We start from the raw sequence: 25,672 nt of genomic DNA, 5'->3' as shown, positions 1-25,672 counted from the left end.
GTCCTAAGTATAGAACTACTACAGGTTTCCTCTGGAATCACTTTGGTCAGAGATGGCTGGCTGTCTTTCTCCAGGTCTGCCTTTCTACCCTCCACCACCCAGTCTGACAACGCCGAGGATGGAGTATGCTATGCAGAGTTGGGAATGGGCTCCCATAAGGCTGAACCTTCCATATTCTGGCCGTTTCATGGAACCAAACAACCTCTCTGTCCTATCTCCCCTCTCCTTTCCCCATCTCCTTCACCCCTTCCAAGCAAGACCACTTACTGCTGCTCCAAGTAGGTCATGATTTCAGGGCCCTTTCTTCCCTTCTTTCTCCTTCCCTCCCTCCCCCCCCCCCCCCCACACACATATACACACAATTTCTGTTTTTTGAAATTACTGCACCTATCAACAAGCTTTCTGTTACATAGGGAACTCTGAATCGAGTAACTGAAACAGCTTTCCTCCTCGATCAACTATAATATTTTGACCATATTAGAGTCTCTTTCAGGCCATTAAAATATATTCTAGCATGTTTTTTTAGTGATACAATTCCCAAGTTACTGATGTTAATCATAAATCTGATGTTAACTCTTTCAAACCATTACTGTTATATTACCCAGTACCTTAAATTTCTCATTTGATATCAGGTAAAGTCTTAATTACTGCAAAGGATCATGTCAAATTAATTACTTCTGGGGCTCATTAATTTATATTCTAGAATAATAGAAGTTACTTTAGAAGTAAAATACAGTAGAAACTGAAATATTCTCAGTTATTATTACATTCTCAAATGACTTTTTAAAAAGTGATTTCATAAAGTAGAGAACCCATTCTACTACAAAGCTTTTGAAGAAAAAAAAAAATAGAAAACTCTCTAAAGCCTAATTCTTAAGAGGAAGAACAACAACAAAAAAACCCTAAATATGCTTTTTTTTTCTAAAACTCTTTTATTTCACATATACATAAGGTTCTTTTCCATTTGATAATATTAAATATCCTCCAGTGCCTTACTTCTTATTATAAGAGTGACCTGATTAGATATGCCTGCTTTAACATCAAGAATTGCTCTATTGTTAGCACTCACAACTTAAAAGCCTTAACTTTCACATTCAAAATTATCCTGCTGGGAATTCAACTTGATGTTTCGATGAAGTGTTTTGTTTTATTTCTTCTTTTTCTTCTCTAATGTGGTATCCCTTCTTTAGAGTTTCAATGTGGATTAATTGTGGTTCATTATCATATCTCTTGTTGGCAATCATTTCCCTATAACAGACTAAACTTTTTTTTCTTTTTTACTTCATTTTGGACTGAAAATAATTTTTTTTCTCTTTAAAATTGCTTTAAATGAAAAGAACAAGCAAATGGATTCTGATATAATACACATATGAGATCTAGTTCAACTAAATGAAATAAAATAATCGCCAAATGTGAGGAAACTGCTATAGGGCAATATATATTTTGTGCAGGCAGTTATAGTAAAAGTCTGTTTAAAAGTTATAGAAGATGAAGTTTAAAACGTTTTAAAAACACAAGTTTTCAGGAAGAAACACACAAAAAAATTGACCTGAAGTTTCAAACTAAAGTTATAAAACCTTCTGGCAGACTTGGTTCATAAAGGAACAATTCTTTTAAATATGAAGGAAGCATTCTTTAGACAGAAGAGCAAAGTTAGTAGAATAATTAGGAGTTACTGTATGTTAGTAACCAAATGACAACGGTTAGTACATCCTTGGCGGGTTGGGCCTCCAAACCGTGTCAGTCACAAGATCTTTGGATTTTCCCTTAATGAAACATGAAGCAGAGAGCACAGAAAAAGAAGGAAAAGAAACAGAGACCACAAGCAGGAAATTTCCATCCTTTAAATGAAGAGGAATAGAATATTAAGGTCTGGAACTTAAGATCAGACCTGAAGAAGTCAAAGTGACCTCTTACCCTGATGGGTAAGTGTAATCACCTATGATATTCATGAAAAAGTCAAATTCTTCCATCTCAAAATAGATGTGTTAAATCAGAAAAGACCCAAGAATTAAAATTTTCACTAATTCCCAAATTACTTTTATATATATTAACATTTGAAAACCAATAAAGCCCATTTGGAGGTTTTGTGGGGTTTTCTTGTTTTTTGTGTTTTTTTGGTCATACAAAGGCAATTACCTGATAATAGTTAGGCCTCATTCTAAAAGAGAAGATATTCTGTTTGCAACCTAAGATCAAGCTTTGTAGCAACCAATAATCAATAATATTTTTGCCTGAGTAAACACTACTTCTTACCTAAGGATTTTATTTCTTATAAATCCTGCTTTGGTTGTATTTTTGCTTATTCATCTCTTAGGAAGTAACAATCTAATATGCATTAACTACTTTCTAAAAAGTAAAAGACATAGTTGACAAAAAATGAGGTTTGGATCTGGCTTTAGCCTTTTGTTTTCTCTGGACTTTGGTTTTTCTGTTCTTAAAATGTAAATTTGGATAGGTCTGGAGTTCTGAGGATAATGAAATTGGGCAGGGTAACCCATTGGGAGTGATGGGAGCTGGGTGACTGGAACTCACTGCATGTAAGAGGGTGGTCACTGTTCAGCTCTAAATAAAGGTTGCCAGGCAGAAATGTAGGTCCTGTGTTGCCAGATTGTCCAACTTTTCAACAGAAGCTGGAAGTCCAGATTTAATATGAAATCTATTTATAAATGGCTGCAATTAGTGCAAGCAAAATATCTAACATAGAGCATAAGCCAATACTTTAAGAAACAATTACACCATCTTCGTTAGTATAATGGTGAGTATTCCCACCTGTGACACAGGGTTCGATTCCCCAATGGGGAGGCTGCCACCCTTTTGGCAAGCAGATTTGGCCCAATGGTAGGGCGTCCACCTACCATATGGGAGGTCCAGGGTTCAAATCCAGGGCCTCCTTGACCCATGTGGAGCTGGCCCATGCACAGTGCTGATGCACACAAGGAGTGCCATGCCACGCGGGGTGTCCCCTGCATAGGAGAGCCCCACGCACAAGGAATGCACCCCATAAGGAGAGCCACCCAGCGCGAAAAAAGAGCAGCCTGCCCAGAATGACACCGCTCACACAGAGAGCTGACGCAGCAAGATGACGCAACAAAAAGAGACACATATATGGGATGCCGCTGACACAGAAGTGGACACAGAAGAACACACAGAGAATGGACACAGAGAGCAGACAACTGGGCGGGGGCAGGAATGGGGAGAGAAATAAATTTTTAAAAATAATAATAAAAAAAGAAACAATTACAACTTTTTGGTAGGCTGTATTTAGCCTGTTGGCTAATCTGTGGCCTTGCTAAGATCCTGTCTGGTTCTAAGGTCCTATATATCACTTATCTGTCTCAGCTACCCAGATCTATGCTACTGTAATGGCAAATGTACACACATGGAAACAATCCAAGTAGTAGAAACTATTTAGGGAATTCCCTTATAGAGTTAATCCTGCTTCAGTATAAATGATTCATATTAATTTTCAAAGGGGCTTATCCTAAGAAGGTATTCAGCAGAGCAGATTCCTGGGTACAGAACTTTAAATTGTTGCTCCTCATTTAACATGCCCTGGCTAATGACTATGCCTACATATGTGAATTAGAATTAGATAGGACAGAAAGACTTGAGAAGTCAGAGTGACTGTGATTCACTAAACCTATCCTGTAAGTGGTAGGGCTTGTATTTCCATGTCATGTACACATACAAAAGAGGTAAGTAATTTGGAAAATTAAAATTTTCATCTATGACTCACTCTTTTACAAGCCATGCAGGCTTAAGAAATTTTTTTCCTCTCTGCTATAATTCATTCATTCCTTAACAGTTTGGATTTCTTCTTTTTTTTTCTGTCTCAACTGTTCAATAAATCTAATACAATTTTCCTGAATTAAAAAAAACAGGCCATTATATAATTTATAAAACCTATTTTGGGGTACATATATTAAAAATACAACGCTCCATCTCCTTACATAATGGCCTACTATGAAGGATTCAGGTCAGAAAGTTTCCTTCAGTCATATTAGAGGTGTTCTCCTCAAGTTATTAGATGTCTGCCCCTTCTGGTGAACTATTCTTTGCTGTGTTGATGTCCTGGAAAAATTAGTAAGTTCCATTTGGCATTTTACAAAATACTGACTCACTTGATATTTCTAGACTATTAAAGGCCTAAGTATTTATAGAAGAGTATACCACCTTCTCCTCTTCCCCTTTCTTTGTAGAAGGAGATCTACTGACTGGGAATCTTTAAAGTTATGTTGGGAACACACTGGGTTGAGGCAGGGATCCTTGTTCTGCCACTAACCCAGGACTGTGAGCAATAAGACTTAGCATTTGTTGGTTGTGTATGCTCCAGGCACTTTATATACATTATTTCTAATCTCACAACAACCCTGCAAAGTATTTGATCCTCATATTACAGCTGAGGAAATTGAGGCTCAGAGATGATAAGGGACTAGTCTGAGTGACTGAGCTGGGGTCCGAACCCAATTCTGTACAGTTCCAAAGTCCATATTCTGTTCATTACTTCTTGGTGCCCCCCAGTGCAGCAGAGTGGAGAGAGGGTTTTCTGGGCCCCAGTTTTCTCATCTGTAAAACATGGGAGTTGGACAAGATGATCACCAAGTTCTGTTCAACTTCTAACATCCTATACTGATATTTAGGACTTTTTGCTGCAGAGAACATGACTCCTTCTTGGAGAAAACCCCTTTTGGATGTTTTCAGATACCTCTGATCCTAGCTGAGATTTTCAAACAGGATGTTGGCAGATATACTTACTATCAATCTTGCCTCCCATGCTATTTGGATTCCAGCTAATTGTTTGTCACTTGAAATAATGGTGAGCATTATTTTGTTGGTTTTCATATTTTCACATAACCTGTTCTCTACCTTTTCTCCTTCTAACCCTGAACTCTGAGTCAGGTGAGAGATGTAATAAATAAATAAATCTTAAAAAAAAAAAAAAGGAATTGAAATTAAGAATCTTTAAATGGCAGTTATTACAATCAACATTCATTATAACCTCTTATCTGATTTTAAGCTTAGTAATTTGTACAACATCTTTCATTCCATTCTTTATAAAAGTAGTAACATTTGTTGATATTCCTCCTTATGCAAGGCAACAGTGCTAGATATTTTGAGAGGATACGAATATGCAAATGGTATAATGCACGCCATCAAAGAGCTATGATCCAAAAAGGAAGAAATAAACACAAATTATTATATAAGCTAAAAAGATGGCAAATGTCATTAAAAAAACATAAATAAGTGCCTGGGGGGGCTAAAGAGCCGGCATTTCACCTGGGACTTGAAGATTTGATAAATTTTAGACACTGAAATGGAGAATTAGGGGATGATATTCCAGGTGGAAAAAAAACCACAGATATTCGTGACTTTAATCTTTTGGTCCTTTCTTTTAGGAATTTACTTCTGTTTCAAGCCTCATCCCACACATACCTCTTAATCTATATGATTAACCCATATACAAAATTTAAAACTCATTTGGGGGGCACACCCTTCAGAAATCTTCTCCATTCAGTGGGTTATGCCTTCTAATTCAGTTTGATTGGGATTAAAGAGTCTCTTTCCCCACTCTTCCCCATTTTGCCTGTTGCTTCTTTTCACCAATTAGAAACCTAGTAATCATCTTTGTTACCTTTAACTCCTTCATCTTTACATCCAATCCATCACACCAAGTCTCACTGGTTCTACTTCCAAAATAAAGATTAAATCTCTTCTTGCCAATGTACTGGTCCAAGCCATGACCACCTCTCACCTGGACTATTGAAATACTGGCATTTGATCTCCCTGCCTATATTTTCAAAATTTTATTTTTGCATGCTCCACCTGTTTATACCCTCATTCTCTAATATTTTCTCCTCACTCATTTTGCTTGTTGGTTATTGGATTTGTAGCTATTCCTCAAATCCAACAAACTGTTTCCATAAAACAGGCTTATATTTACTATTTTGGAGGATGCTCTTCCCTTGCCTCTCACATACTTGACTCCTTCTCATCATTTGTGTTTCAGTTGAAATGCCATTTTGCTGACCTACCTCATCAATTTGTTTTGCACTTCTCCCCCAACCTATTATTTTTCATGGAACTCCATTTATTTCCTTTGCTGTATTTGTTGCAATTTGGATTTCTCTTACCAGTGTATATAGCTTGAGTGACTGGGTAGGTGGTAGTGTCATTGCCTGAGATGGAAGAGAATAGGGGAAGACCATTTCCAAAGCAGAGTTGGAGTTGAAGAGTAGATAAACAAGAGGAAATATAAAATTTACCTGTAAATATATGAATCTGAAACTCAGAAGAGAGACCTGAATGTAAATTTATATATTATTAGACTATAGGTTTTATTTAGACCTGGAGGATGAATGAGATAATCCAGGGGAAAACTGAAGATACAAAAGGAAAGAGGGCCCTGGACTGGGTCCTCAAGATCTTTAGAAGTTCTATAAAATAGGATTCAGCAAGGTCTACAGGAGAAACTGTAAGGAAGAAGAAGAAAAAGACAACTCTGTGACTTGACATAGGTAAAGAGTGAAGCATGTGTCAAGAAGAAAGGAGTGGTCATCTGTGTTATATGATGCTAAGTGATCAAGTAAGATGAAGATAGAAATCTTTACCTGGGGTCTTATATCATGTGTTTTATTGTGTAATATAGTTAGAGCAGTTTTAGTTGAATGCAGTCATCTAAATGGGATGGGGAAAACCAGACTGTAATGGATAGCAAGGCAAATGGGTTGGATGTGAGGAAGTGAAGACACTGTGGAGGTAATCTTTTCTGAACTCTTGCCAAAATTAAGAACAAGACAGAGATTGAGTGAGGAGGCATCAAGGGAAGTTTTTTTCAGAGACATGACATGCTACTATGCAGGTGGGGATAAGCTAGTAAAGAAGCAGTCCATGATGCAAATGTGGGATGGGGTAAATAAGTGACATGCCTGGGAAAGGTAAGAATGATGGGCCTGGAGCTTGAGAGTGGGAGGATAGGCTTTGAGCTGGAGGAGGAATACTTTCTCCACTCATTACAAAAGGCAATCAGGGAAGCACAGGTGAAAAGGTGAAGCAAGAATTTATATTTGGTGATGGAACAATGTGTACTCTCAGTGACAGCTTGGGTACTCTCAGTGAATCATAGATGAGGTCATTCGCTGTGAGTAATTGTAGGAGAGGGGGTAGGAAGTTTGAGGAAGGTATCAGAGTTCAGAATAGTTATCTTACAGAGTGGAAAAGCAACCTACTGGGAAAAAATCATGGCTGGTTTGCTTGGCAAAGTTGTATACTCCTTTGAGGTCTATGATCATGCAAACAAAGAGAAAGCAATCAGGCAGGTTATGTTATTTTTTTCAGCGGGAGTGGAAAACAGAGATAGATGACTTCCACCAGGTATTTTGTCAGGCAGATGTGGAGAGAGGGAATATGAATGTGTAAATAGAAGTTTTAAGAAATAAATCCAGAAAGATATGTAAGGACCAGTTCACGTTAGGCTAAAAAACATCAACTTTATTTCACAGGCAGTGAGAATCCACTGAAGAATTTCTGACTATGAGAGCAGTATTACCAGACTGTGCTCCTGCATAATTAACACACCTTCTGTGTAAAGCACTGAAGTGGTTAAAGAAAAGAAACATTTTTGAAGGGCCAGACGGTAGGTAACCAAGATCTAAGGAATTGAGAAGCTGGGCAAGATGTTTGAAGATGAAATTTCTAAGAGATCTTGGTTATCTATGGGAATGAAATGAAGTTAGTGGGAACATCAGCCCATATGGGAGAGTCCTAGGGGTTTGGGCTAGAATTGGGCAGCATGTTACCTAAAGCAAATAGTAGCTGATACACAACACAGGACTTATCAATTAATCAAGGATAGGAATGAGAATCAGAGAGGTCACCTTGAGAAATGGATCCAAAGGAATAAATATAAAGCTTTTGACCAGTGATAGGGCCAGAGGAGGTCAAGGTAGTTCAGAAAGTGGTGTGCACAGTGGGCAGGGTCAAAGTGGCTCAAGGCGTAGGTAACATAAGGGTGCTGGGTGCTGGCCAAATAGAGTTTAAGGGAGTACAATAGAAAAGACTCTGGAACTAATGTTCAGTTCAGTTTTATAGGACTGGCCAATTTCGTGACAAAGCTCTGATTTGGACACCAAACTCTAGATCAGATGTTCTTAACAAGGGGTCCATGAGCTTGAATTGAAATTCAAAAGAACATTATTCTTGTGGGGACATGTTGGTACAGGTGTGATGTACTTATTAAATAATACATAGTATAGTGTAGACTCAGTAAGGGATCTGCGGTTTTCACCTGGCAGGCAAAGGGGTCCATGGAACAAAAAAGGTTAAAAACCCCTGCTCTAGATATTAAGTTCTCCATATATATATATACATATATATATTCCATTTGTATGAGTTGATATGGTAAAGTTAACAGTCATAAAATAACACAACTGGAAGCTAGGTCAAAATTGGTCTCTCACGATAGACCATAAAATCACTGATATTTCAAACAATCCCAGGATTTGATTATTTCCTTCAATCCCGGAGCCAGTAGCTATGCAATGAATTGCATAGACATCACTGGTAATCGAAAGTGTGTTTCATTGTAAAGCTGCCACTCTGGTGGGTTTAATTTTTTTAAAAATTTCATAAGCAAACTCTACACATCACCTAGAAATGTGCAAACATATTAAGCAATAGTAGACCAGGACAGAATCACATTAAGTTTTATTAAATATTCATCCAGCAAACATTTCCTGACCATCAGGCATGTGCCAAGCCCTATGCTAGGTTTTAGATAAAAAGAAAATATGACACCATTCTGGTTCTTTTCAAGAGATTAGTAAAGAATGACAGGCAAAGTGATGTTTATAATAGTGTAACTGTGGTGTGTACAGGGTCTATGGTCACATAATTCATTTTAAGACCAAGGAATGGCTGGGAAAGTGGTAGTGGCGATGGGCCACTCACAAAAGTCTTCCCTGAAGAAGAATCAGAAGACAAAGAGGCAGGTGTGGGGAGAGGGTAAAGGTCAAGGCATCTTAGGAAGCATCAGGTGCTAAGATCCTAGAGATGCAGAATGGCACTTAGGGGGAATCTGCCAGTAGTTGCATATGGCTGGAGTTTCCATATGGTATTTCAACTAGGTTTGGGTTATACCCATTTTGTGTGGATTTTATTTTTCTGTAATATAATCTTTACTTATTTTGTTTTATTTTCCCTCCCTTGAAGCACAATCAGGGTTTTTTTTCACTCTTGCTTAACTTTCATAAGCAACAAATAGTATTAACTACAATGAATGCAGTTTAATACATCCAGGAATAATATAAATAAAATTTCCCTAAGCAGGAAATAAACATATGAAATGAGTTATTTAAAGAGGGTAAGAGTATTTGTATATTGCCTTAGCTTAAATAACCAAAAAGGAAAACTGATATAACTGAGGCAATAAAAGACTGCTAGGTCGATCAGTTTTCTTCAGGAAATGTTTTCATACAATAACCAAAGCCCTTGATATATGACTGACAGGGAGCTGTACAGAACATATGTCCAGGGTGCATGGTAATGTTTGGATATACTCATAGTGGCAACAATTAAAAACCACAGTAGGGGGGGTACTGGGTTCCTGGCCAGTTGTGCTCTGTCGTGGTCCCTAGGGGAGCAGCGACAGTCTCCCAGGTACAGTGGTGGGGACCGGGAGGGAGTGAGGGTTCAACAGTGAGCCCCTGATACTAATGACTATGCTTGTGAGCTGATAAACCCAAAATAATAACAAGGCCTAGAGCAACTTTGTGCCTGGGAATTTCCTTCTGTCAGCCTTCATGTTACTCAAATGTGGCCAGTCTCGAAGCCAAACTCAGCATGTAAATGCAATGCCTTCCCCCCAGCGTGGGACATGACACCCGGGGATGAGCCTCCCTGGCAACGAGGGACCACTATCAACTACCAACTGATGATGCAACTGGAAAATGACCTTATACGGAAGGTTCAATGCGGATCAGCAGAATATCCATGTCTACATAAAATACCATGACTTTAAAATGCTGTTTGACCTAAAGTAAGGGGGAAATGGAAAGGAGAAATGAGTTTATATGGCTACGAGTTTCTAAAAAAGAGTCTGGAGGCTGGCAGAAGATTTGCCCTCATGCACAACTGAGCAGAGTCAGAGAGACAGATAAAGTAGATACAACCCCCAGATATTGGTTCCTTTGAGGGCTAAAGAGACCCATGGGAGTTATGGTCATGGCCGATGGGGTTAACTACCAGGGCAGATGGCCCCTCTTTGGAAATGGTGTTTATGTGTGATGAATCTGGACTCAGATGGGATCTCCCTTCATAAGACTTTCATGCTAATGTGCTGGAGGTGCAGTTAATGTTGGGGTTTAAGATATATTTAGGGGATTTGAATCTCTGGACTGACAATGTGATAGCCAGATCCTGAGCCTCAACAGACTCCAGCACCTACAATCTGATTTATTGGACTTACCACACTCAACTAAGATGGAGGTGAAGAAGGACAACCACCACACCATGGAGCCTAGAGTGATTACAACTGAAAATGGGAGGATTGCATCCAGCATCCAGGTGGAATCTGAGCCTCCTCTTGACATAAAGGTGCAATGGACACAACCAATCCAGTGTCCACATAGAAGAGGTGGCATTGGATTGGGAAAAGTGGACATAATGGACAAAGGGTATGGGGAAAGGCAGGAAGAGATGAGAGGTGGAGGCATCTTCGGGACATGGAGCTGCCCTGGATGGTGCTTCAGAGGTAATCACCGGACATTGTAAATCCTCACAGGGCCTACATGATGGAATAGAGGAGAGTATGGGCCATGATGTGAACCAATGTATATGAGGTGCAGAGGTGCCCAAAGATGTACTTACCAAATCCAATGGATGTGTCATGATGATGGGAACGAGTGTTGTTGGGGGGGGGGGAGAGGGGGGGGTGGGGGGGTGGGGTTGAATGGGACCTCACATATATATTTTTAATGTAATATTATTACAAAGTCAATAAAAAATAAAAAAATTAAAAAAAAAAATAAAAATAAAAATAAAAAAATAAAAAAGGAAAAAAAAAAAAAAAAAAAAAATAACCAAAGCCTTTACACTTGATATAAATAAAAGCATTCATGAGCACGTGTTCATGGAGAAAGAAAAAGGAATATCTCAAACTAGTTTCCATTTCCTTTAAGAAATCATCCTGAAGTGAATTCTTTGCATCTTCGTACAACTTTATTGACAAGTAAATTAAGGTATTTATTTTCTCTAATATTTCCACATTATATATCTTTGTTAAGAACCCACAGCTTCTGTTAAGTAAATTATTTCCTTGTGATTTTAAATTGAAAGCCATCTCAAAAGAAGAACATATATTCTTAAATTCAATTACTGACTCTTGAGACTTATATGGAAAAGTTATAGATATGAAAAAGCAAAGATGAGCCACCAGCATCTGTAAATTTTGTTCATGACATCAAGACAGATAGATTATACAAAAGTCTGTTTCTTTAGATACAATTAATAAAAGAAAAGCACTGATTTTCAACTTCAGGATAGCCAACACTCTATTACACTCAATGTCTCCTGACATTCTTTTGAATTTGTTGAGGTAATTATGTTCTACTAACCTTAGCATCTAAGATTCCAAGTTTTAGCTGCCAAGATCCATGATTGTAATCAGTTAAATAGATGATGCATTTTACTCTTTCCTGCAATACATTTTTAACTCTAAGTGTAGTATTAATATATTTAGTATTCTGTAGCATGGTCTTGATATCAAATATTCTTGAGTATGAATGTATATTTATGTCAGAACTTATTTCAGATGGTATTTCCTTATCTTTAGTTCTAATACGACCATTATAGATATATAATATAATTCTGAAATGGGAAGTATATTGTAAAAGCATTCTCATTTTAAAACTTAAGTTAGTTTTTTAAAAACAGTGAATAAAAATAAAAATTAATTAACATTACATGTAAGTTTAAATGAAAATAGAGTCTGGTATTTGCATACCCTATTTTTTAATTTTTAAAACCATATAGAAAATTAACTGGGTTTGTTAGTAATTATTTCGCTCCCTGGGATAAGACCAGAGCTTTCAGCACTCATTCAGAGTTTGAAAGACCTACAGTCCATCTAAATTGTTTCACTGGTCAGCTGGGAAAAGGGAACTGAAGGGACTTTTGCCAAATAGGTTGATATTTTGTGGGCCAGCATAGAAGAGTTGGAGTCAGAATCCTGACTATTACATTCAGCTCAGGAAGATAAAATGTTTGCCCTTATGGATATAGTAAATTTCAAAGGGCCAAGGTTATATTAGGATTGTATAGACCTAAATTAATCAGTTTCCTTCTATGGACCTGATTCTTGTAATTTCTTATTTTACCTTTGGAAACTCAGAAGTCGTTCTTGTTTTCTTCCTTTCAACTAAGCACACATTTATCTCTCCACCATCTCTCCTGCCTCCTTTCATTTCCTTGCCCTCAGAAAGTCACCTTTTTGAGGCTATTTATAATAATATAAAGGTCATTCTGTGGCTGAGGGCCCCTCCCTCCTTTGTTGGCCAAGTTCTATTCATAATTCCCTAGAGTAGAAGCAAGGCTCCTTCCCACTTCACTAGAAATGACCAAGGGAAAAAGTGACCCCTGGAACATGTCTGGACCATCTTTGTGGAACAGATATACTCAAATTGAGATCAAATTGAGATGGATAGCTTGCTGTGGCTGGACTTCCAGGTCTTACTGGAAAATCAGTGAAGTGTTCACAGCCATCAGTTTCCGGGATTAAGGAAAGCATCTGCAAAAGTTCTTTAACATTTTCAGATCTTGCAGGCACCATTTATTATACCAACACAAGTTAACACACTTCTTCTGAGTCCAACTGCCTATTAAGCAATCAGGAAAATGCTGTTACTCTTACATTTCCTCTGTATTTCTTCTGAATTCTATGCCCTTTGGTAAATGTTATCAAATTGTGACTTTATTTGATAGAGGAATTCAGAGGCTTAGTAGGTTACTGGTCCAAGTCTTTACATACAAATATTCTTCCAGACTACAGCAAAGTACTTGGGGGTGTGTATCTAATAAATACATATGTCTAACACTATCCCACTGGCCAGAAACAAATCTTGTGCCTTCAAACAAAAATCTCTTACTTGCCCATTTGAGAATAATTTCCTATCACAGCAGGGTCTGGGTCTGTGCATCTTTTCCAAATTCAATTTGATGAGCTCCAAGAAAGTGTCCTCTCTTTCCCTCCAAATGTATTTATATTGTTGTTCTCTACCTTCAACCTCCTATGAGGAAACAATGAGTCACTAAATATTAATAAAATAATAGTGAGGTTTCTGGGGAGTGCAGGGGAGAACACCATTCAGTTTTTCTACACTGGCAACAAGAGGTTTGTTCCAGGGATGGCTACACCGGCATTGACAGCTGCCTGACAGTTGTTGGCAACTCCAAATTCTCCGATTCAGCTTATGTTGGCAAATAAAATGCCCATCTGGTGATGTTTGACAAAGGAGTGCCCAAGACTGCTCTGCAAATTCCTGGAAGGAAGCATCTTTCTTCTCACTCTAATCCGGGTTATTTAACAGCATTCACAAACAGCACGCACTCCTCTGGCGATTCTAGCAACCTCCACGGTTAAGCTGTAATTCCTGTGTGCCTTGTCTGACATTTAACTAGTACTTGCCCTTTCATCCAACCTCTCTGGATACAGAAGTCACAAGATCTTTAAAAAAAAAAAAAAAAAAAAACACCCAGAAAACAAAACAAACATTCCTAAAGGATGGACAGAAGGAAGGGAGCACCATTTCCTGATAATGGTATAATTCCAAAATTAGTCTTAAAAACAAAAGAGGGAGGAGACCTTGACATCATTGAATTCCCACAGCTGGTGTAGCTAGAAAATACTGGAACCTAACCAAAAACTTCAGAATGGATCTTCTTAATCTTTGCTATTATAAAATAAATAGATTTCCAGACCTTTCACAAAGGAAGGTTCTAAACATGAAATTTGAAAAATGCAGGGAAGAAAAAGAAAAGAGAAATTTTGTACTTTCTTGGCAAGATAAAGCTGATTTTTGTTGAATGGCTGCCTTCTCCAAGCCTATAAATTAGATTATAGAAGTAGATTATAGAAGTAGATTATAGAAGATGGTGAGAGTTCTGCTATCTTTTGTCCAAAAAGCTTTCCATCTTCTTTCCTCTGATAGTATTCCCTGGCCCTTGAGCTGTAGTACAGGACCCAGTTGTGATCAATGATAATAACCACTGGGTTGGCCCAGTGATTAATACAGGGAGTAAGAATGTGATATAACTCAGGTTAATCAAATTCCTTCTCAGACATTTCTGTATATATCCTTGGTGAGAAAGAAGCTCTGTTCCCTGAAGTTGGGTACAAGTTAGGATTCTTTGGTTGCAATTGTGATACGCCAACTGCAATTAACTTAAACAAATTTTTAAAAATGTATTAAGGATATAAGATAGCTCTCAGTATTGAAGGACAAACTTCAAAACCAGACTGCAGGAAAGCAACTCCATGATATAGGTACCAGAAACAAATAGAGAATTGCCTTAGACGCCAGGGCCCAACTACCAGAATGAATCAGCTCTAGTCTTTTGCAGCCCTCCCTCACTTAGCTCAGCTGAAGATTCAAATTCCTGGGAAAGAGTATGATTGGCTCAGCTAGTCACAAGCCTTCCTCTGGGCCAAAGAGGAAAAGGGATCGTACCAATTTGATATAATTGATGAATTCCAAAAAGAATGATTGGGTTATGTTTGTAATCTCTTCTGTACCTGGGCATGATTGAGTTATGATTAGGGCTTTGACTGTGATTGAGCCACATCATTAGGGCTTTGAGTCCCCACCCCTTGTTGGGTGGGGACTCACAGATAAAAGGCATGGTGAAGGACAGAGTTGAGGACTTTTAATATTGGAGTTAAGATTTTGTAATTTGATGCTGAAGGCTTAAGCTGGAGCCCTGGGAAGTCAGCATGTAGAGGAAAGAGAAGTCAGTCCCAGGAAGAAAGGAACCTTGAACCCAGAGAAAAGCAAGCCCCAGGTATGTAGGAACCCAGGAAGCCTGAACCCTCGCAGACGTCGGCGGCCATCTTGTTCCAAATAGACTTTGGTGAGGGAAGTAACTTATGCTTTATGGCCTGGTGTCTGTAAGCTCCTACCTCAAATAAATACCCTTTATAAAAGCCAACCAATTTCTGGTATTTTGCATCAGCACCCCTTTGGCTGACTAATACAGGGACTCCTTGACTGTCAGTCCCACAGGACTGCACAGAACTGGGGAGGGGTAGTTCCCCCAAAGAGAATCATGCCTCTGTTACCAAAAAAAAAAAAAAGAGGGGAGGAGTAGTGCTGAGCACGCAGAAACAACAGGTGTTCACTGTAGACTGTTAAGCAAGGAAAACCAGAGACCCTTACCCAATCTCTGCCTAGAGTAGCTCAGATTGGTGTGAACAGGCCAAAGGAGCCAAGGGAGTCACCCAGAATCCCCTTGGCTCAGCCTCTTTGTCAGCCTCTGGAGCTAATAAATTCCTTTGCTGCTTAAACCAGTTTCATTTTGGTTTCTGTCACTTGCAACCAACAAAGTCCTGATCAATGTATAGGTTTTATATGAGTGCTTTTTAGACCCAGAGGTCTTTGAAATTTCCTTTTAAAAATTAGAACCAGCCTAAAGTTTCACATATTGAATTAGGTCACAGCCCCCAGCCAGCAGTGATAGTTCTTGGGAGTCTTGTCTGCAATTTATCTCTAAACTTTGCAGGAACACTTAGGGAGATGCTTATCCTTGAGGGAACTTCTGAAATCAGTGAGAAAATTTTGGCTTTAGGCTTCAATGATTCTATTTTGGAAAAAGACTTTCAGCAGATGAAGGAAAGAGACAACCTACTAGGCAGGTGCGAATGAGTGAGACCTAGAAATTACAAAGATAAATATAAGCTATTTCTACCAGGCAAATAGCAAAATGCCTTTGGAATTTTTATATTTAGGAGGATCTTAAATTATCACCTCTACAGTTTCTTTTTCTTTATTGCTAATTGCTCGTGCTTATTTGTCTAAATGTAAAAGGTTCCATCTTGGAATAGCTTCTCTAACTTCAGTTTTAGTAGTAGTACATTAAAAGAAAACTCTTTTTGGCAAATGCTAGGTTAATGTTTCCTGCCGAAAAAGAAATCTCTACTTTTTTTTTTTTCCTAAATGTATGTCTTTTTCTGGCAAGGCAACTAAATCCTTGGTAGTAGGGAATGCAGGTTGCCTGTCTGTGTTTTTGACCAAATGTCAGACTAAGCCCCATATATCCTGATGGCATAGGTGGGAACAGAGCATTTTGGCAAAGTCCCAGTGGTTGTGAAATTGCAGGACCTTCCTTGTTGCTTTCTTAGAAAACTCTAGGTAGACTTGTAAAATATCAGAGTTCAATGGTGACAGAAGTTCGCAGGAGGACTATTGGTTAAGTAATTGGTGCCTAGTCTGGAGAACAATAGTCTTTAAAAGAGCTGCAAGGAGAGAAAGTAGAAGAGTAGAAGATGGTATTGTTCAAAAAACCTAGATACAAATAGACAACCATTTAGGATGGGCCTTAACATACAAGCTCCAAGGAATATTATGATGGCTTCTCTTTAAATACTTAGAATTCTAGCAAGTCCAGATTTAATTTAGACCCAAAGTGCAAAATATACTCATACTTGATAGAGTTGTTAGTCATTCAGATCTTAGTGAGGGTTCTTTTAGTCATTGTTTTTTAAAAATATTGAGGTAAAATTCACATTACATAAATGTCAGCACTTTAATCATTTTTAAATTGTACAATTCAGGGATTTTTAACATAGTCACAATTTTGTACAACTATATCATTATCTAATTCCAGTACATATTCATCACCCTAAAATCATTGTCTTCTTAATACCTTATTTGCAATAGGAGTTTTGATCCTGAGGGATTTTACAGTAGGAGAAGTTAAAAAGAGTGTAGAGAAAGTTTGGGCTGGATGGATAGGAGTTAGCGTCAGGAGAAAAGGTATCTTTTAAAATGTTGATTAGAGTTGGCTTTAGAGTCTTGGCAAAGAGATACATATTCTAACATTCTTAAGAATATAGGTCAGCAGTAGTCTGCTCAAAATTAATGGTATAAGTTGAATAGTATCTAAAGATAGTGTTGGGTGGCTGAAAATCCCTCAAAAGTATGACTTGCTCCATTCAGACACTGAGCCCTAGATAAGCCTGCCCCAGGACATCGGAACACTGCCTGGGTATCATCTCATTAAAGGGAATAAAACCCAGAGATGATATACGAGTTGACATGATTTTCACCGGGGCAATTTGAGCATGTTTGTCTGTGCTAGATACTTGACTTGGTAGTACTTGCGTATTAAAAGAAAAGCGAAAATAATTCAGGAAGGTACATTCCCTTTAGCATGCTCAAGTAAGAGCTATAAGCAGGTTCTTATAATTCTGGTCAAAAATGGGAGCTTTCTTCACATCAAGTGACTTATATACTTGTGCATCAACAAAAGGACTTAGTCAATAAAGTCTTTTGCAAAGTAACTTTGTCCTCCCAAGTCAAAGGAAGCAAAGATCCTTTTGAAATTTAACCTTAGTTTCCTGTGCACCAAGATTTACCCAAAGGTGGACTTAAAGCTAAGAAGGCACAATAGGCACTTCAGTGAGTTCTGCTAGTAAATAAAGTCTTAAACACTTCATTTGCATGCTGTGGAAATAAAGGAATCTGTTTTGTGATTATTTGCACAAAGTAAAATCAACAAACAACACTCAGGCTCTAAGTAAGTTTTTTGCTATGCCAATTTTATAATAGAGGTGTTTTTCTTTTCAGCTGAACTTTCGATAGACATAAATCATTTATTTCCTTGGAGGTAATTTAAGTACATAACCAGTGAAATAGTTTACTGTGTTTATGTAAAAAAAAAAAAAAAAAAAAGTTTGTTAGCTCACAGTTTCATCATTTTAAATCAGCTTAAAAGTGTACCTTATTCTGGCACATCCCAATTACAAGAATTGGTCAGCAGCACGATATATGGACTTACATGGAAAATAAACCAAACTAAGGAAAAATTGTATACTTGGACAAAAAGCAGTTCTAATTTCTTTGGAAATTATCCTTAAACTGCTTGTTAGACCTATAGGCCTTAGTTTACTATAATAGAGAAGTATCTTTACCTTAATCCAGGAAATATGTCATTTAGAATCAACATTTCCCCTCATTTCTGCAATATGAATTGTTATAATACCGCAGGTCTTCAGAATAGCACATCATGATATAATTTAATGGGGGCTGGAAGGGGACTCCTTTCCCAAAATGGTTCATTCCTCATCTTTATGGGGTCTGAAATTATACCTTTGGAGAGTTATATCTTGGGTCATGAAGATGTTTCGCTCATGGAGAAGAATCTATTTTTAGAGTGCAAATACCTATGGGATAGGTGACCAGTTAAGCATTATGTTATCTTTCAACCTGGCTACTGACTGACAGTTTATTGGACATGCTGGTTTTCTCATCACTTCTCTTTTCCAGTAATGGGATATTCCTCTCATTAAGGAAGTATTTTTATCCTAATCCAACCCTGTGCTTCTGCTGTTATCTGCCAGTCAGAACAACCTCCTTGCCTACCCTTATTTTCCCCCACCCCATCACACAGAGGCTGGTGCTTGATCCAAGCTTGTCCAACACTAGTTTCCCACCCCTGGCTACAGAGATTGGTCCAAGTCGAGAACGGATATCTGACCCAAGCCAGGGATGAGTTTTGTTCTTGAGTTTTTTCTAACTGGAGCTAGTAGGAAAATCTTTCTTTGCTCTCTGGAGGAGAAATGATAATGAGGCCAGCCCATAGCTGCTAAGTCATATTGCTAGCATCTTGGGACATCCCACTTGGGAGAATGAAGCCTTGGTGAGGAGAAGCCGAGAAGTGTGACACAGAGAGCGTCTTGATGGTATCTGAGACTCGAATCTGCTGGACTCTAAGACAAATACCTGCCTTGTCTTCTTTTGTTTATATGTGCTAATAAATGGATAAATCCTTTTTCCTCCTTAAACTGTAACTACAGGGGCATCTGTAACTATTTGTAACCAAAAGAGGTCTGAGAACAGAAAACAAACATTTAATAAAAGGACAGGAGGTAAGTAGTGCAGCAGTGATAATTCTAGGTCCAAGAGTGTGGGTGGGTGGGCCCTAACTGTTCAGTATTTAAATCATAGTCATTGTGCATTAAAGTTACCAGCATATTTTCAGACATTTCTTTGAAGTGATTTGAGAGGCAGGAAAAGTAACCAAGGACTCTGAGAATGAGAACTGATATCACTCCCAGGCCACAACAGCCTGGCAATATCCTGGGCTATTCAAAATTAAAAATTAGAACCAAACTCATACTAAAAGACTTATCATGTGGTCAGGATGCTGGGAGTGTCTCCCTTTCTGTAGCCACAACATCACCTACTTCCTCCTCCTCCATTTGTTTCCACATCACTCCTCTTTTTCCAGGGTTACTTATGAGTAATAAAGGAAGCCCGAGTAAGAACAATGGCTTATATTCCTGGCTTGACAAGCATGACACACACAAAAGAAAGACACATCCCAGGGAACCACAGTTTCAATTGAGTTCCACCTTGCATAAATAAAGTTTGTTATAGCTGCTACTTAGCAGACAAAATGTTAAGAACCCAATCCTTATTGCATCAGAGCTGCTGCAGGCATTCTGGTGTAGGATAAGCTGTGGAGGCTGACTGCCCAATGGCTGCTTGCACAGGTCTAACCTGGGGCAAGGTAATTAACATCTCTAAGCCTCTGCTTATTCTTGTGGAATTCATAAATAGACTTACCTCAGAGGTTATTCTGAGAGTTAAATATACATGAAGTGCTTAGAAAATGTCTGGCACATAGTATGAAATGTTAACTCATGTATTGCTAATTTTTGGTATCTCAGTTTTTGTTTGTTTGTTTTTTTTCCTGATGTGTACAGTCTCTTAGTTGGAAGCCTTTTTTAAAAAATCAAAACCAAAGTGACTATTAAAATTCTTCTGAAACACCCAGATTTTATCCCCAACTAACGTTTCCTGTTGTTTATGGCTCATTTGCTTATTGTTAAAACACGAACTTATTTGCCTATTGCTAAAACACTCATTTCTTCCCTTGGCTGTCCCTGTTTACACTTTTAGACAAGCTCCTCACACATCTAGAACCCCACCCTGACCATTCTCTATTTGCTGCTTTCATGCTTTCACCTTCACCCAGCTCTGGCAATGGCTCTTATCAGATCTGCTTCATTTCCCCCTTTCAGCTTCAGAGACTTTGTTTTTAACCAATTGCTTATTCACTCTCTGTCTCTCTTAATGTGGAAGTGAAGGAACCTGGAGTCAGCTGTCCCGGCGGTGCTGGCTGCCTGGTGGTGACTGGAGGGTAGGCCAGGCGGTTGCTCCAGGATGCTGCCCAGCACCGCATGGAGGCCTCGCCTTTTGCTTCATTGCCAATAAAACTGTGTCCATCGCCCAGGGCCAAGGGCCAGGGGTAACTGTCACAATGGTAATACTGACCTCTAGGGGCTGGCTTTCCTTCACATAGAGTCTTTATCTTCTCATTGAGCTCCAGGACTGTGATGGCAGCCTCCTGCTTAGCTGTTGCCAAATCAGTTTGTAGCTTTTTCACTTTCTTTTTGTGCTTTAGTTTCTTAAAGAAATAAGAGTTTCCGTCACTAGAGACAGAGGCATCAAAGGAACAAAAGGGCCTAACGATGTCTGAACAAACATGGCCTGTGAAGCCCAGATGAGGTGAAATGCCCCCTGTTGGTCTAGTTTGCGTCCTCTTTGAGGTTGGTGAAACAGTGTATGAGTTCCTTAGGTCAGAGCATTTGAATCCCGACATTGAAAGCCCACTCTCTATACCACAGTATCTTTTACCCTCTCTAAGGGTTTTATCTGGATCTGAACTCTGTGCTTATAATACAGGCAATTAGAGAACTCTAGTTGCCAGTTGGCATTTTACCACTGAGGTGCTAATGCCTGAAAGTATCTGAATTTTTGTTTCCAGAATGTGAGTAGATTCAGACCCACATTAAAGAGTCAGACAGAGTGTTGATTCGGAATCATTTTCCCTGGACATCATAATAGTTTATATTCAAATAAACTCTAAAGGGGAATAGATACTACTGTGGAAAACTTATATTTACAGATATTTACAATAGCATCTATTTAAGGAAAGAGGTCAGGGGTAAGAATGGTTTCCCAGCAATAGAGGACAGAATGCCTTAAAAAAATCTGATTTATGAAATTCCAAGCCTTTGAAAGAATTAGAATAGGAAGTTGTTACGTAACCCAAGGATTCACCTTAAGATTCCGTGACTGGAAAGCACTTTTTATGAATTTCAGCGTGGATTTGATTTGTTAAAATTGCATTTATCTGTAACTCTAGAGAAGCTGTCTGTTGTGAAAAGTGCTGCATTTGCACTTTTTGGTTGACTTTGTGTAGCTGCATTTCCTCTGAGGAGTTTACCTTGCCAACTCTTTGTGGGCTGGTAAGAGGAAACCCATAAAATAAACGACTAACCTTTACCATCACACATAAATCTTGAGATAGGAAAAGGAATGGTTTTTGCTAACCAAAGAATATTGTGTTCTTTCCTGGTCTCCGAAGGGAGTACACCAGGGCAGCAGTGAATCACTCTCATATTTTGAGAGTAAAGCCAGTTTACATATATACAAAGACAGGTTAACTTCCAGACCAAACACAGCAAGATCAGGGTCTCACTAAAGCTTGTTTAATGGCATAAATGTGTTGAAACGAGAAAACACTTTTCAAAGGAGAATGGTAGTCATGGAACTTGAAAGGGAATTGGGGTAGAATTTGGGGTGCTCACTCAGCACATTCCAGATGAGAGGAACCCTGAGCACAAATGCCAAGTACCTGGTCTGCTTGGCAGTTTTACTAGAGTGGTGATGTTTACACATTCATTCCATCATTGCACTGGTAATCCCCTTGATGTCAGGCACTGAACTAGGCAGGTTGAAACATCAAGGCTGATGAAGTCCCTGCCTCCATTCCACAAAGGCCTACTTAATACCCTTCTTCTAATTCAGTATTCACTGAAAACCTTCACAATTTGCCATGTTCAGGAAGACTGAGCTGATCAAGAAAAATACGTGGCTGGGTATTCTCACAGTAAATTATTAAGTTGGCTTCAATTTATACCCCCTCTACTGTGAGGTGCGTAGGGCAGCTTGTTCATGAAGACCTGGTTCATCCAGGCCTGCAGTGATAACACCTGTGAGGTCACCAGCGACCTTTCCTGATGCCGCTTCACAACTGTTCCATGCTCAGATTTTTACACCTTCCTTTTACCATTTAGAAGTTTAGGGATAGAAAGTGAGAGGAATGATGTAGACATGAAAATTGAGAAAGCGGAGAGAATGAGGGAAAATATTGCAAGGGGGATTCAGAAGAGAGTGCTAATTAAAAGTATCAAAAAAGACCTGAGAATGAGAGGCAGGCTGTAGTGTTAGGGATTAAGTGTACTAAATGCAATTTACACTGAAATGCAAAAATAAGATGGATTAATGGATGGATCAAGAAATGGATAGATATGTGATAAATTTAAGATAGCAAAATGTTAATCATAGAACCTAGCTCTTTAGTAAATAGGTGGTGACTATGAAAATATTTCAACTTTTCTGTATGTTTGGAATTTTTCATAATAAGATATTGGGGGGAAAAGAACTGAAGGTTTAGTTTCCTTAATATTGTCCCTTCCTTAATTCTTAGTAGTTGGAATTCAAATTCTCAAATCATGTCACAACTATCCATCTGCAGCTCAGTATTACTCTAGAAACTTCTCTCAAAGTAGACATTGACCAAATAAACAAAACCAAAGATAAAAGCAACTTGGTGATCACTAAGAGGTGACATAGTGTCACTAAGAAAAAGTCTTAACAAGCTACATTTCTATTTAGACAGGATGACATGAATGAGAGCATAGGAACTCAGTGGACAGGCACAGTGCTTCTCTATTTCAGCAAGAAATTTGACTCTCTTTTTCATTCAAATTTCCAGACCACTTTTTTGTCTTTCTCTTATGGTGATTACATGTTCTGTCTCTTATTATTGTTGTAATATTTGTATAAATACTTTATCTGAAGAAGCAATTAGGGGTCTTCAGTTTAAAGAGGACAATATACAGGAGAGTCATGACAGTTGGCTTCAAATATCTGAGGGACTATACAAGAAGATAGGCAGTTGAGTTAAAAAGTGTTGATCTAGACATACCCTGAGCAGGAATGGGTAGAAGACGTGGGAAGGCAGACTTTGGCACAATATGAGAAACACCCTCCAGCGATCAGAGCTGCATCCGGTAACAAGATAGGGTGGCTCCTGGCAAAAATCTCTCTGCTCTGGGAATAGTCAAGCAGAGACTAGATGAAACACCTTTAGGCAGGCCCTTGGAGCATGGGTCAAGAGGTAATTGGGGGTCTAGCCTACCCCAACGTGCACAGCATATGCATGAATGGACACTTCAGCCCTCAGAGTCTCTAAGGTAGGTATGGTTGTTAGGGATATTTTAAAGAGAATTCTGGTATTTATGAAAAGTTGGATTAGATGGTTGAGATAGCCTTTGGGTTCCTTAGAATTCAAGATATATTGACTCAGAATGTCCAAACTATTATTTAACTATAAGGGAAAGGAGAGGATAAATAATTTTAAATTAAATATTAAAAAATGGACCTAGATTAGGTGTGTAAGATTTCTGTTGGGGCCTTTTTTTATTCAGACAAATTTTTAAGTAGTTTAATATCTTTTTTTTTTTTTTTTCTTTTCTCCACACAGAACTCTGTACACCATTAATTCATAGATTTAACCAAGCCCTTTGGGCATTTCAAAAAGACCAATTTGCCAAAACTCTTTTTTATTAGTCATAGACATCAAATGATTTCAATGACGATAATATTTTCCTTTGCTTTTTTGGCATTCAAGAGCCAGGCAACCAAAGTGTTGTACTTAAATCTAATGAAGTCTGTTATGGTCTCCTTAGTAACTTATGAACTCTCTTTTGTGATTACTGAAAGGATAGGAAGACTTTATAGCTTGGAGATAAATTCCTATTATACCTGCACTTTTCCTCCTTCTCCTACAGGGTAAAATGAGGGAGGAAATCATGTATTTGCACAATGTTTTTAAAAGGAAATATCTATCCACATCACATTGCTGAATTGCCTGCATTATACAAAGTCAATGGGCATTAGAAATAATTAGGCAGCTATTTATAGAAGAGTTTCAACATGGAATTGCCAGCACTGTTGAAAATTTCTGGATATTTCCATAAACTTTGAATCAAGGCCTTGGATTCTAAGCCTGGGTTTTGTATCTTACTGGCCATGAGAAATTGGGCCAGGCCCATGGTATCTCCAAGCCTTAGATCCCATTCCACAGAATTGTTATGGGGATCAAATAGCATTTGCGTAAATGATATCACCCAGCACTGCACATGGGATGTAGTAGACATGCACTCTGTTTTTGTTATTAAAACAATACATAAGAGGAAAATCTTTACCCCTCCAATAAAACTCTAAAGTATCTTTTCTAAAGATGTCTTTGTCATATCTTACAGAAAATACAATTTGTACCTAATTGAAAACCAGACTTTCTTTTTCTTTCTTCTTCTCTTTTACTCTAAAATTAAGTTTTCTCCATGATTACATCTATCTCCTCCTCACCTTGCATGGATAGACAAAACTTAACTTAATGTCTTGAAAACAGACATGCAAATAACCTTAATCCAGTCTCCTGCCAGAGCTGGCCAGATGCCTTGGCAAAGTAGGTGGTTGCCTCTGTGGAATGGTGGGAGGAGCACTCTAAAGCCCCACCTATTGCTTCCCATTGCACCTTTCTTGGGCTTGCCTGAAATCTACCCTGTCCATCCCAATCTCATTCATTTATGGAGCATATATTAACAAAGGCAGGGCTTTAGTCTCCAGAGAGCAACTAATAAATTGTTCACTACCAAGGATGTTTAAGAGAGTTTGGATTGAGTACAGAAGGTATAGGCAAGTCTTCCTGTCATTCCCTTTTGATGGTCCACCATTAATAATGAAGCAAATAAAAGTAATAGTAGAAATGGATACAACTTCGTTTATGAAATCAATCTCACATCTCCTATTTTGTTTTATATTTATAATGCTCTCAGGTAAATATTTCAAAGTTCAGGGATGGAAAATATGTGCCATGATGTTCCTCCCCAGTCCATGGAAGATCTCTGATTTAGAGATTCTTTCATCCTGGGTTGCATCCATGGCTCAAAATTCTTAATACATGCTCTTAGCAACTGTCTCTCATTGATGAAACCTAATTTTCATCCCAGTTAATATTTCTGTTTTGTAAATGAGAAAGCTGAAGTATCAGAGAGTTTGAGTGGACCTAATCATAGTCATCTGTTAAGTAAGAAGCTAAATAGACCCGAACCAAAGTCTTAATTCCAGATATTGACTTTTCTTTTCAGTGATAACATGAGGATCCACTAATCAAAGGCATCATTAATTTGTTAAGATACTTAAAGGTAACCTTTGATAGCTAGTGTGCAAGAGCCTCTAATTAGTAGAAGTGGAAAAGCAATATAGCAGACTTGGTAATAAAAGAATAGCGAGTATGACTGCAAGGCATTTACAGTGTGGAT

At 38.3% G+C, this 25,672-nt stretch overlaps 1 protein-coding gene across 1 annotated transcript in view; it reads right to left on the bottom strand.

The window, feature by feature from the left end:
* The window catches only part of CCDC192 (coiled-coil domain containing 192), a 229,482-nt gene that overhangs the window by 33,739 nt on the left and 170,071 nt on the right, over positions 1–25,672 (bottom strand). The window contains exon 6 of the mRNA XM_023584453.3: positions 20,550–20,682. Coding sequence (XP_023440221.2) covers positions 20,550–20,682 — 133 coding nt within the window. The remainder of the gene's footprint in view (positions 1–20,549; positions 20,683–25,672) is intronic.

This window comes from Dasypus novemcinctus, chromosome 2 (assembly GCF_030445035.2).
Source record: "Dasypus novemcinctus isolate mDasNov1 chromosome 2, mDasNov1.1.hap2, whole genome shotgun sequence".
Classification (NCBI taxonomy): domain Eukaryota; kingdom Metazoa; phylum Chordata; class Mammalia; order Cingulata; family Dasypodidae; genus Dasypus; species Dasypus novemcinctus.
Note: the sequence above shows the minus strand (reverse complement) of the source record. Positions and strands in the feature narration are given on the sequence as shown.